General features: G+C 31.1%; 2 protein-coding genes across 2 annotated transcripts; one reads left to right on the top strand and one right to left on the bottom strand.

Annotated features, from left to right (window-relative positions):
* The first annotated feature begins 3932 nt into the window (after positions 1 to 3932).
* LOC131633915 (serine--tRNA ligase-like) lies at positions 3933 to 7758 on the top strand. Its single transcript, XM_058904586.1, has 9 exons — positions 3933 to 4079; positions 4158 to 4222; positions 4306 to 4467; positions 4556 to 4661; positions 5115 to 5308; positions 5682 to 5785; positions 5870 to 6053; positions 6584 to 6763; positions 7278 to 7758. The coding sequence occupies exons 1-9, from the start codon at positions 3947 to 3949 to the stop codon at positions 7485 to 7487; spliced, it is 1338 nt and encodes a 445-aa protein (XP_058760569.1). The 5' UTR covers positions 3933 to 3946; the 3' UTR covers positions 7488 to 7758.
* Positions 7759 to 10025: 2267 nt separating this feature from the next.
* On the bottom strand, positions 10026 to 12728 carry LOC131633935 (uncharacterized). Its single transcript, XM_058904614.1, has 3 exons — positions 12638 to 12728; positions 10458 to 10628; positions 10026 to 10297 (listed from the first exon to the last, which is right to left on the bottom strand). The coding sequence occupies exons 1-3, from the start codon at positions 12726 to 12728 to the stop codon at positions 10026 to 10028; spliced, it is 534 nt and encodes a 177-aa protein (XP_058760597.1).
* Between the last annotated feature and the right edge of the window lie 349 nt (positions 12729 to 13077).

Raw genomic sequence — 13077 nt, 5'->3', positions numbered from 1 at the left:
TTCTAAGATAATGTTAAATGTTAATAGTATAATGATTCTATTAATTATCGAACTCAATTTAAAACTGTAATATTATATAATAATTTTTTGCTAATAACATCAAAATCAATTAATAATAAAATTTTATTAAGTAAATTTTAATTTTTATTAGATGTTAGATTAGATAAGTAGTTTTGAAGAGAATTAAGAGTGTGTTTGGATGAGGTAATTGTAATTTTTTAAGAAATTTAAAATTCTATGTAATTCAAATGATTCAATTGATATCCATTCATTTTTAAATTTATTTGTATGAATGAAATATTAAAATGATTCATTGTTAAATTTTTGAAATCATTTTCATAAATTTTATAACTTTTAGGCCAAATTAAAAAAAATAGGAACCAATTGTAATTTTTGAAAATTTGAAGGGACTAAATTGTAAATTTTGAAAATTATTAAAGACTTATTTACAATTTTTAAAAAAATTATGAATGAATTTTAAATTTTAATAAAATATGAGGACCATCTTACAAATTTTGAAAAATTAATAATAAACAATTTAACATTTACATTATATAGAGTGAGTGAATGAGTGAATGAATAATTTCAAATTCTTTACTTTTTTTGTGTTATTTGAAATTTTTTAAATTTCACTTGAATAAAATACATTATAAATTTATATCATTTTAACAATTCTCCATATTTTTCGTCCAAGTACAGATTTTGGTCAAGTCATTTTCAATTCCTTCAAAAAATTACTTTCCCTCAATAAATGATAGGTTAATAGTAGTTTACCCCTAATATGAGCGTGTTTCGGTTTGCCCCCACCGTTGGCAAAAGCTGGCAACGGTTTTTTTGAAAAAATCGTTGTCAAAAGGTAGGGAGGGAGAAAAAGCAAAATTCGCTAACATTACAAGGGTGAATTACTATTAACCCATAAATGATTCATCCAAATACACTCTTAGACTTTAATTTTGATTAGAGTTTCAAGTAGTTGAAATTATTAGATCTAATATATATATATATATATATATATATATATATATATATATATATATATATATATATATATATTCATGTATTAATGTATTAATATAAATAAATTTAAATATTTACAAAGGAAATTATGAAACTATTTAAGAAAAAAAGCGGCAGGAGATTATATTATCTTGACACAATAATAATAAGGTAATATTAATTAATATTTACATATAAATTGATTTAAAAACTCAATAAAGTATTTCATAAATTCCAAAATTTTGTCGGAAGTTTAATATTTAAATTTAATTGATATGTGATGAGAACTGTTAAATATTTATATATATATATATATATATATATATATATATATATATATATATATATATATATATATATATATATATATATATATATATATATATATATATATATATATATATATATATATATATATATATATATATATATATATATATATATATATATATATATTTGATATTTTTTTAATATGTCCAAAAAAAACAACTAAGAAAAATTCTTCAGGCTACAAAAACTAGCTCTATCAATGTTTAAAATGGACTCTAAAAAATTTAGAGCTTCTTGAACAATTAAGACTATGTTTGAATGAGTCAATTGAAAATTTTAAATGAATTTAAAATTTAAAGCAATTTAGATGATTAATTTGAAATCCATTCATTTTTAAATTATTTTGTTTAGATGAAGTATTAAGATAATTCATTGTTAGATTTTTAGGGTCATTTTTTATAAAAATTTAAAAAATTTGGACCAATTTGCAATTTTTAGAAATTCGAAAGACCAAATTGTAAATTTTAAAAATTACTAAGGACAAATTTTCAATTTTTAAAAAATCTTTGAGGTCAATTTTGTAATTTTAGAAAATATGAGGATCAATTTGCAAAATTTGAAGAATTTATAGTAACAATACATTTTATGGAGTATGAGAGGAATTTCAAATTTTTTTATTTTTGATGTCATTTCAAAATATTAAATTTAACTTGGATAAAATACTCCATAAATTTCCATCATTTTAAAAATTATTTATTTTTGTATCCAAACAATAAATTTTGTACAAATCATTTGTAAATTCCCTCTAAAATATTACATTATCTCATTAAAATGCTTCATCCAAACACACTCTAAGAGTGTGTTTGGATGAGGTAATTAGAAATTTTAAAGCAATTTAAAATTCAAAGCAATTCAAATGATTCAATTCAAATCCATTCATTTTTAAATTATTTTATTTGGATGGAGTATTAAGAGAATTCATTGTTAGATTTTTGGTGTCATTTTTTATAAAATTTAAATTTTTTCGACCAAATTAAAAAATAAAAAAGTAGGGACTAATATGCAATTTTTAAAAATTTGAAGGACCAAATTATAAATTTAAAAAATTATTAAGGACCAATTTGCAATTTTTTGAAAATTTTTGGGGTCAATTTTATAATTTTAGAAAATATGAAGACCAATTTGTAAATTTTGAAGAAATAATAATAACAAATACATTGTATGGAACATGAAAGGAATTTCAAATTCTTTGGTTTTTTGTGTCATTTCAAAATGATTAAATTTAACTTAGATGAAATATTCCATAAATTTCCATCATTTTAACAATTCTTCATTTTTGTATCCAAACAATGGATTTTGGTCAAATCATTTTAAATTCCCTCAAAAAATTATTTTCCCTCGTTAAAATGCTCCATCCAAACATACTGTAAGTGTATTTTTTGTCACAACCTTAGCTAAAGTATCGACACATAAATCCGCTTCTGTGTAGACATGTGAGCCTGTAACAATCTAATGTTGATTTATGAGCCTTTGAATTTCTTTAATCAACGCCAAATACTCCATTTTGTTAATTTTCATTCCTCATTAGTTTTAACAACTTCCATATTAAACTCCACTCTCTTCAACCCTAAGTACTTTGTTAGCTTGAGGCCTTCTAACACACTCATCGTGCTAGCATTACAATTTCCAAAATTTTAACTGAAGCCTTTTAACACACTCATCGTGCTAGCATTATAATGTCCCAAAATTTTAACATATTCACTAATCCACATGCCCATATCATCTCTAATAACGCCTCTACACCCAACTGAATTGTCAATCTTACTCGCTCTTAAGTTTAATGTTTGATTTTTCTTTTATCATAATTAAAATATCACTTAAGAATAAATGTGATATAAAATATTTTATATTAACTATGCATATTAATTAATCTCTTTATTTTATTTATAAATTTTTTTTTCAAAGTATGAATACTCCAAAAATCATATCATATATGACATATTTTTTCTCATTGATATTTTTCTTATTAAATGATATATTTTTCCTATTTAACAACATTTTCATGTCTCTTCTACCTAAATATATATTTTATTAGAAATTCCTTTTAAATTGCTTTTTATATTTTTAAGTGTGAATTTTATTATTTTTTAATAAAAATATAATAAATGTATTTAAATATGTTTCAGAAGTGAAAATAAAAATAAATTATAAAAAAAATATATAATTATTATATTTTCATAAAAGAATAATAAAAATCACACCTAAATAATTGTTCTTAAATCTTCTCCTTTTATAAATTTTATAATTTTTTTTAAAAAAAATCGAATACTCATCAATATTATGCAAATTATACAAAAAAAAAAAAAAAAACATTAACTTAAATGCTAAGTTATACAATATCCGATAGTTTTTGTCTCTTTTAATTTTAATTAAAATTTGATGACATGACATTTTGATTTGATTAAAAAATATTGATACAGAATTAAATTAGCTGTCATATTATTAGAATTTAGTCTCGAATTAGAAAAAGACAAAACCTTTTAAAAAAAATCAATAAATCTAATTTTGAAATAGGAAATAAAAAAAAATAAAGTAGCAAAAACCCTTTATTTATAAGTTTTTATTTTGCAATTCATTTTATAATTTAATAATTGATTCATCTATTTTCATCGCGGGAAACATGTTGGACATCAACCTATTCTTAGCGGAAAAGGGTCGCAACCCCGAACTCATCCGCGAATCCCAACGGCGTCGATTCGCCAGCGTTGAAGTTGTTGATGAAGTTGTCCATCTCCACCATCAATGGAGAAATCGTACTCATCTCTCTCTCTCTCTCTCTCGATATCTCTACTATATAACAATGCCACCGACCTAATCTTGTTTTATTGCAGTTCAACGCGAGGTGCATATTCTCGGACTTAACGGGTACCTTAAGAAAATCTCTGCAGCCAAGCTTGTAAGCATCACTGCATTCAATTCTTACTTATAAACCTGCAATTGCAAGTCCTCATTACATTCCGTAATTCTTGTGTGTGTTAGGCCGGTGAAGACGCAACTGAATTGATTGCTCATTATGAAGCGAACGAGAGAGAGATAGCTCTGCTAAAGGCTGAGTCTAATAAAATTCTAAACAGCATGAATTCTAGATTGGAAACCATTGGTAACCTCATACATGATTCCGTTCCAATCAGCAACGATGAGGTCTAGTTCTTGTTCTAGTTCTTTTTTCTTTGATTTGATTTTATATATAAGGAGTCTGAAAAATTCATGGGGTAAATCAATGCTTTAGGCCGATAATGTCGTGGTTAGAACATGGGGAGACAAAAGAGTGGAACCTAAACTCAAGAATCATGTGGATCTCGTTGAGCTTCTCGAGATAGCAGATTTCAAGAAAGGTTTGAATTTTTTCATAAACTCGATTTTTGTATTTCTTTTTAATTTTTAATTTTGAGGTTTGTAATGTAATGTGATTCTGTTGCTTACTGTGATGTGTCTTGTGTGTTTTAGCTTATCTGTTGAACTAGTGCATGATTTGCAAAATATCTTTCTGCTACTATCCCGAATTATGGTACTGTTGAGTATTTTGATTTGATGTAACAACATGTTGCTTGATGCCTTCAAATTTAATACTGGCAACTGCAGAGTGTAGTTTCTTTCAGTTAATTGTGCATCATCATTTTCACTACATCTGTCTTTCTACCACCGAAGCTTTTTATGTTAATCACCAATGGGATACTGCCATGTTTCTGCTGCTGTACCTAAGGCTTTCGATAGGTTCTGCGTTTCTGATTATATCTTCTCTGAATGTATCCTAATCTTTTTTTGCTATGTTGTTTGATGCATAATAGGAGCTGAAGTAGCTGGAGGTAGAGGTTTCTATCTCAAAGGAGATGGTGTTCGGCTTAACCAAGCTCTAATCAACTTCGGGCTTGAGTTTTTGAAGAAAAGGGAATATACCTTATTACAAACTCCTCTCTTCATGAGAAAAGATATAATGTCCAAGTGTGCACAATTAGCACAATTTGATGAAGAACTTTATAAGGTAAAATTCTCAAGTTAATTCAAATGTTGATTTGGGTGTCCATATAAGAATTTGATTTTATTAAAAACATATGATGCCTCTGTGCACAGTTCATAGTCTACCACAAGCTTATAATTTGATTTTATTAAAAACAATTATGCATTCTGAAGAGTGTGATATTCATGAAAACTTGTTCAATGAGATGAGTTATTGAAAATGAAAACTTATATTAATGAGTATTTTAGGAATGACATCATTAAATATATTAAAGGTAGTTTTATATTTGAGATTTTGAAGCCACCGAATATGAATACATCTATGCTTACTAATAAGCCTAAGAACACTCCCATTCTTTTCCTCTGATCTGGTCATATCTAATGAATTATTATTTTAGGTAACTGGTGAAGGAGATGACAAATATCTGATTGCAACAGCAGAGCAGCCACTTTGTGCATATCATATAGATGATTGGATCCGCCCTAGGCAGCTACCCCTTAGGTAACATGAATTTAGTCACATGTTTCATATTAAAACTGGAAAACTATGGTTATATTTTTAATTTTGGATACTTACTTTCTGCAGGTATGCTGGATATTCATCTTGCTTTCGTAAAGAAGCTGGATCTCACGGTCGGGATACTCTAGGAATATTCCGAGTTCACCAATTTGAGAAAGTAGAGCAGTTTTGCATTACCTCCCCAGTTGACAATGATTCATGGGTCATGCACGAGGAAATGCTTAAGAATTCTGAGGAATTTTACAAGGCGGTACGTCAATATCCTTCATAGTAAAGCCATTTTTTCATTTGAGTGCTTGTGTCAACGATTTATAAAAGAGTAAATTACGTTCCCCTCCCTAAGAGATAGGGGTGTTATATATTATATAATGTAACAATATATAGGGGTGTTACAATTAAAAAGAGGCACATTAAAATTTGCAACCGTTTCTTATATATGGGACCTGAGGAGAATAGTTTTGGAGTGGTTGTTGAATCTCAGGGCAAAATTAATATATGGGAATGGGATTAATTTGTCGTCTTGTTTTTGACATGTCAAACACATCTAAAAAGGGGGAATGTTTAATGCATCTCAATATTTCTTGTAAGTTTTCATATGTAGGACTTTGTAATATGTTTGTGATTATTGTCTGTCTTCTGTCATTACCTCATTCTATTTCATCTTGCTGTTGCCATTGCACAGGGATTGTTATCTTGGTTGTTTTCAACATAAATTGATAGCTTTCTTCACCCTCCTTTTTAGTTTCCTTCTCTTATGTAATTACATTTTATTTACTGCAGTTGAACATTCCTTATCAAATTGTTTCCATTGTATCTGGTGCTTTAAATGATGCTGCCGCGAAGAAGTATGATCTTGAAGCATGGTTTCCAGCTTCTCAAACTTACAGGGAGTTGGTATCCTGTTCAAATTGTACTGACTACCAGGCCAGAAAACTAGATATTCGATATGGACATAAGGAGGTCAGTTATGCCCAAGTTCATCATTGATGGCTTCATTACATCGTATCGATGGCTTTATTACATAGTATTATTCAATTACTTTAGAATGAAGAAGTTTATTTGGAGAGAGAGGAGAGAGATAGAGATCTTTCCCGTTTATGTCTGAATCTCGTATTAAGTATAGCAGAGATGAGGATGTTGCGTATTTTTGTTGGATGTATGCTAAGACTAGCCGAGATAAGATTATAAATGACAATATTAGAGTGTGGGGATATCATCTATAGGAAAAAAAATGTTGGAAAATAGACTTATGTAATTTGGGCTAGTAGAGAGAAGACCCTGCATATTCTGTTGTGAGAGTTGATCAGATAGAGAGGAGTCAAACAACTAGAGGGAGAAGCAATATTGCCCATGGCAAACCATATGAATGCAGTTATATGGTTTGCCATGGGCAACTTGTTCTTTTGGCTAACTAGAAGAAAAAAGATCTCAAGGGTATCATAATTTTGACTGTTGATCTTTTTTCCTGTTGCAGAGCATTGTGCAGGTGAAGCAATACGTTCATATGTTGAACTCTACTCTCACTGCTACAGAGAGGACCATTTGCTGCATACTAGAGAACTACCAGAAGGAGGATGGGGTAGAGATACCAGAAGTCCTCAGGCCATTCATGGGTGGAAAGACTTTCCTGCCCTTCAAGAACAAACCGAATAGCGAAGCCAAAGGGAAGAAATCGAAGGCTTAATAGCATTCTTCTGTGATGAAATCCGATTCAGAAACACGGATTTTATAAAGTATTCTATAGATTTCAAAATTTTGTTAGAAATTATCCTATATTTTACTCTCTCCCGTCTCATATATAAGCAAATTTACAAAAAAGTTCACCCTTTAAGAAGAATAATTTTTACACTATTTCTAATTTTGTCCATTTTTTTTGCTTTGGAAATCGTTGCAAACATTAAAATGTAAAACATGGTTAGGATATATTTGGAATAGCTACATTGAATGTAATAATTATAAGCAAATTTACAAAAAAAATCACCCTTTAAGAAGAATAATTTTTACACTCTTTCTAATTTTGCCCATATTTTTTTGCTTTGGAAATCGTTGCAAACATTAAAATGTAAAACATGGTTAGGCTATATTTGGAATAGCGACATTGAATGTAATAATTATAATTTTTTTCTTATATTTAAGACCGAAGGGGGTATTAATTTAATTGATATGCGAACGGAATTGTTAAATTTAGATATATTTAATTTTTTTTAATCACATTTAAAAAAATATCACTTATGAACGATTGTAATGAATTAATTTTAAAAATATTTAATGTGCATATCAATCTACTATTTGTCTATGAGTTAAAAGGTAGTGCACTGACAGTGTAAAATAATTTTACACTGTCATTCAATAGAAAATCATAAATGTTCCATGTCATTAATTTTTTTTTAAATAAAAAAGTGGTTTAATTAGATACATGGGTAGTGATTGGTTGACAGTGTAAAAATATTTTACACTGTCAGTGCATCACCCCTTTTCTCTTTGTCTATAACAATTCAATTGCATGAATTTTTCAAATTGTCCTTTCATAATAAATTATTTCCACTAAGAAAATGACATTTAAGTATTTAAATAATATTTATTTTTGTGGCATTCACTTTTTAAACTTCACCGATTAAATCATAATTAAATATTACATACATTCATTCTCTTCTTCATTAAAATTTCAAATCTCTCTCTCACACATTTCTTTTTGACAATTTCTAAACCAACCACATACCCATCTTACGCACCACTGAATTGACCTTTTTGTCTTCGTGCTTCCGTAGATGCATCTCCGGAAGTACTTTTTTTAAACGTTGTTCTGTTCCGTAGATGCACCTACGGAAGTCTTCCACATGTGCATCTACGGAATCAGCCCAAACTCAGTAAACCAGAACAGAGACATTTTTAACCATAAAAGACATTGCATTGATTCATTGATTAATCGATATTACAACGAAATTTCAAACAGAAAATTAAGAAAACTAAGAGATTTAAGAAATTACAACGGTTAAAACAATGTCATATAATCCATGCATCATTTGAATGCAATCCATGTCGAATTTCACTTCATCCCACCAACGTTTCGTTTTTCCGGTCTCAAACGAGGTCCTTCTTCTAAGCCTCTGGATCCTTTTGATTTCTTCTCCAGGTTTGTACCCCCTCTCTAAAAAAAGACAAGATAGTCCTTTTGAGTTGGTCGAAAGAATGGATATTCCAAAACTTCACCGGCACGGGGGATTTGACGGAAGAGAAAATGACATGCCCATCCCTTATGCGGTATTCCGATTCAGGATCGAGACACTTCATTGATGTTCGGTGACATCCATATGGCCTAATGCGAGACATTTTTGTGTGTGTGTTTAGGGTTTGTGCTTGTGTGTAATGCAAACCTAGAAACCCCAAATTTATAGAAGTCTTTGGAGACTATGGACCACACAATGTTTGTTGCATAATGTTCCGTAGATATATCCATAGAAGGGGGGTAGATTTCTCCTTTCCGTAGATGCATTACGGTAAAGACCTATAATTGTCAATGTAACACCCTTTCGTAGATGCATCTACGGTGAAGACCTATAATTTTCATTGTAATACCCTTTTGTAGATGCATCTACGGAAATTTCCCTGCTATTTTTTTAGTAGAACAGAAAGCAGTAGGCAGTAGTTTTGGTAACAAGTTTAGGAAACTACATACAAACACACAAACACACATAGGAACAAAACGTAAACAATTTGAAACACATAGACACAAACACAAAGAGGATTATATTGCAATGTTATAGAGTGCATATAATACACTTTGAAACTAGATAAATACATGAAAAGAACTCTCGCCGGCTAAATCTATTGGTGGTTCCAATTTTGACTTTTCCGAATTCGAGATTTTATCGATATTCTTCAATCTTTCGAATTCATGCATCCTATCAACAAATACATCCGACCACGTCTCGCCAAGTTTGGTATGATGAAGATTCTATTCCGATGACGTAGGTGGTATGGGGTATCCCGGTTTCTAGTAAACTTGTACAAAATGACGCAATTTAGCGAGTCATCCAACACATATAATACGATCAATTGGATTTGTAGGAGGAGCGGAAAAAAGGTTTCCAAAAAACCATAACACGTCAAGTCAATGCATACCACGTCATATGCGCATGCAATAAGATGTCCCATTTCTGGGAATCTCATCCAATGCGAAACCGGTGCGTAGGCCCCAAGGAACAAGAGCTTCATTTACCAATTAAAATTTAGTTTCGTCTCCAAATACCCGCGTGTACGAGTCTTTATGGTTCACCAACTCTTCGATAAGATCATGACGGACAAGCTCATGGGCATCCTCTCCCTTACCAAGCAAAGCCGATACGGCCAAATATCCGCAATTACCGTCCCCCACCACATTGACGATCCGGTCGATGTATTTATGCATAAAAACCGACATCTCGTCAATGAATGGAATTTTTGGAGCAATTTGTACCTCTTCAATTGATGGAGCAATAGGTGTTGGAATCGAAACTTTTGGAACAATAGGTGTCAGAGGCGGTTTGCTTATGCGAGCTCCCTTGTTTGAACTCTTTTGAGATTTTTGCGATTTCGGAGTAGGTGAGTCAGGAAAGAGTTTGTCGACGTGCTCACAATATGAAGGAATCTAAGTCTTGCTTGCTACGAAAGTCACCTCCGACATCAAAGTCTTGCTTGCTACGAAAGTCACCTCCGACATCAAAGTCTTGCTTGCTACGAAAGTCACCTCTGACATCTACCACATTTGCCACTACCCCGTCGATACTCCTACAAACATCGACTAAAGTAGCTAATTCTCTTGAAATATCATCGGGGTACATCATACCTATTTTGTCAAAATCACACAGAATTATAAAATGCTGGAAAAAAACTGTTGGGACTATTCCGTAGATGTATCTATGAAAGTGTTCATCTTCAACACGTTTCGTAGATGGATCTACGGAAGCTACGTAACTTTTTTGCAGAAAAATTCGTTACCAATTGTTTACCCAGAAAAATGGTAAACAAGCGCTAGTTTCCTTTTTAAAGGTTACTTTTGCGGAATCAACTAGAATACTCCAGGACTAATTGCTTTATTTTGTTATATTATGTGTATCTGGTTTGTATTAAATGCAACAATGACTTTAAAGTAAAAGTAAACGCTGAAATTAAAGACTTTTAAAGTAAATCAAAGCAATAAAAAAGCAGTAAATGTGCACTGAAAGATGAAATATAACGTAAAATGATTGCATTAATTAAACTGGTACGCATACGTACATTCCAAAGTTGCACTCTTTACTCATTATTGCACAGAGATTTGAGTTTACTTGTGTTTATGTAGAAAATGCGGACCCCTAACTATTCCTATGGAACTTGCTTAAATAGTAAAAATAAAATAACTACTACTAATGGTCGACTGGTTATCAGTCAACACGTGTCTTCGACATGCAAGATCTTCAATTGTGAGACCTCCACGCGTCCTGTGAGAACTGCTGTCATACCCCGAAATTTGCCCGATCAAATCTACGTCTGCTAATCCATCAGGATTCAAAATTAAGAGTCATGGGGTTTGACATTTCTATTGTCAAACCCGCTCTCTTATGAATCAGGTTGAGTTAAACCAAGGGCGTAAGTAGCAGGTGTTTTGGGATCTAAACACCGGACCCAATTATTACAAGGTTTCTGTAGTTTTAGATATAATTGCTTTTTACTAATATTTTTGCTTTTCCGATTATTATTTTTTTTTTCACCTATTGCAATTTTATTTAACTGACTAATATTATCATTTGATATTATTAAGATTATTAGTATAATTAACTATTAATTTTAATATTAGTATTATTAGGATTTTTATTATTATTATTATTCTGTTATTTATATATAGTTTTTATTAAGTTAAGTTAATTGGGCAATAGGCCTATTAGGTGTAGAAAACCCTAACTTTGACTAATATAAATAGAATTTTTTTTCGTACACATGAGAGGAGGTCAATTTTCCAACCCGTCTCCCAGTTCCACCTTTCACGTACAGATTCCTTCAAACCACCTTCATTCACAAATTTTGAAACCTCCACCGTCATCAACAATTTTTCACTTTTTTTACAAATTGTACATTGGCTTATTTTAATCTTTTTTTAATCATATGATAGGATGATTTTTTGACATGTTCCAACTTTCCTCTTCATAAGATTATTGTATGAGGTGTGCTATTCCTACACTGCATTTGCCATACACCGTATCTACACCATACATCATAATAAAGCAATATGATGATGGCTCAAATACCAAAGTTAAATAAATTAATAAAAAAATAAAATTAGTATAAGTTAACTATACTTATACGGTGTATATGTAACAAAAAGTGTAAACATAGCTTTTCTCTTATTGTATCCAAGCAAAAGTATTGTTGATAAGTTGCATTTTCTTTTACAGTAAAAAAAACTCTTACAAAGACATAACCAAAGCTCAAATCATATACTTGCGACATTCCAACACCATGAATTAAAATATCAGTATCAACATATTCCAAGCGACTAATACAAATCTAATATTATACATATTCTAATGATTAATCTCACAAATTAGAAGAATCTGCTTTTATTTTGGTTACAGAGTCGAAGAAGCCGCAAAGTTGTCGGTGAACGTGTTCTGCAATTGACGAACATCTCTCCATGACTTGTTGGAATCGCGAGCGAGCAACACAACCGCCGCAATGCACGCTTCCGTCACGAGAACCCGATGAACCCAACGTTCCTTTTATGCCCGCGAACTGCCAAGAAACAACACCGCCGTTCTCAGCCTCACGGCGGACTCCCTCTGAATCAATGTCGAAACAACCCAGAACGGCGCCCCTTACCGGAAACAACCGCGAGGCCATCGATCTCCTTCCGCCGAAGAGCATCACCGCCGGATCCACACCGCCGCACGCCGAACAGCTCTGCCGCCATCGGACAACGCTCAGCTCCGCTGGAAAGCTCCGTGCAACCACGTGATCTGCTATTACTGTCGATTCAGGAGAAGGATATTGTGATATGCAGAGAAATGGGTATCGATAAAAGGGGAAGGTTCTGATTTGTTTTTTTTTCTTTTATTTGTTATTCCATTTAAGTAGATTCTGTATGGTTCTATTTTTTTTTTTATATATATAATACATATGTATGTAAATAATGATATCTACAGGGAACTTATAGGCTAATTATTTTTGGTTGAAAAACTCAAAACCGAATGTTTATTTTTATATAATCGCGTGGGGTGTTTACTTAACAACAAAAACGAAGCAGCCCAGTGGAAGGTAGT

Source organism: Vicia villosa, unplaced genomic scaffold (genome assembly GCF_029867415.1).
Source record: "Vicia villosa cultivar HV-30 ecotype Madison, WI unplaced genomic scaffold, Vvil1.0 ctg.001190F_1_1, whole genome shotgun sequence".
In the NCBI taxonomy this organism is placed as follows: domain Eukaryota; kingdom Viridiplantae; phylum Streptophyta; class Magnoliopsida; order Fabales; family Fabaceae; genus Vicia; species Vicia villosa.
The sequence above is the reverse complement of the archived record's forward strand: the minus strand, read 5'-3'. Positions and strand labels throughout refer to the sequence as shown.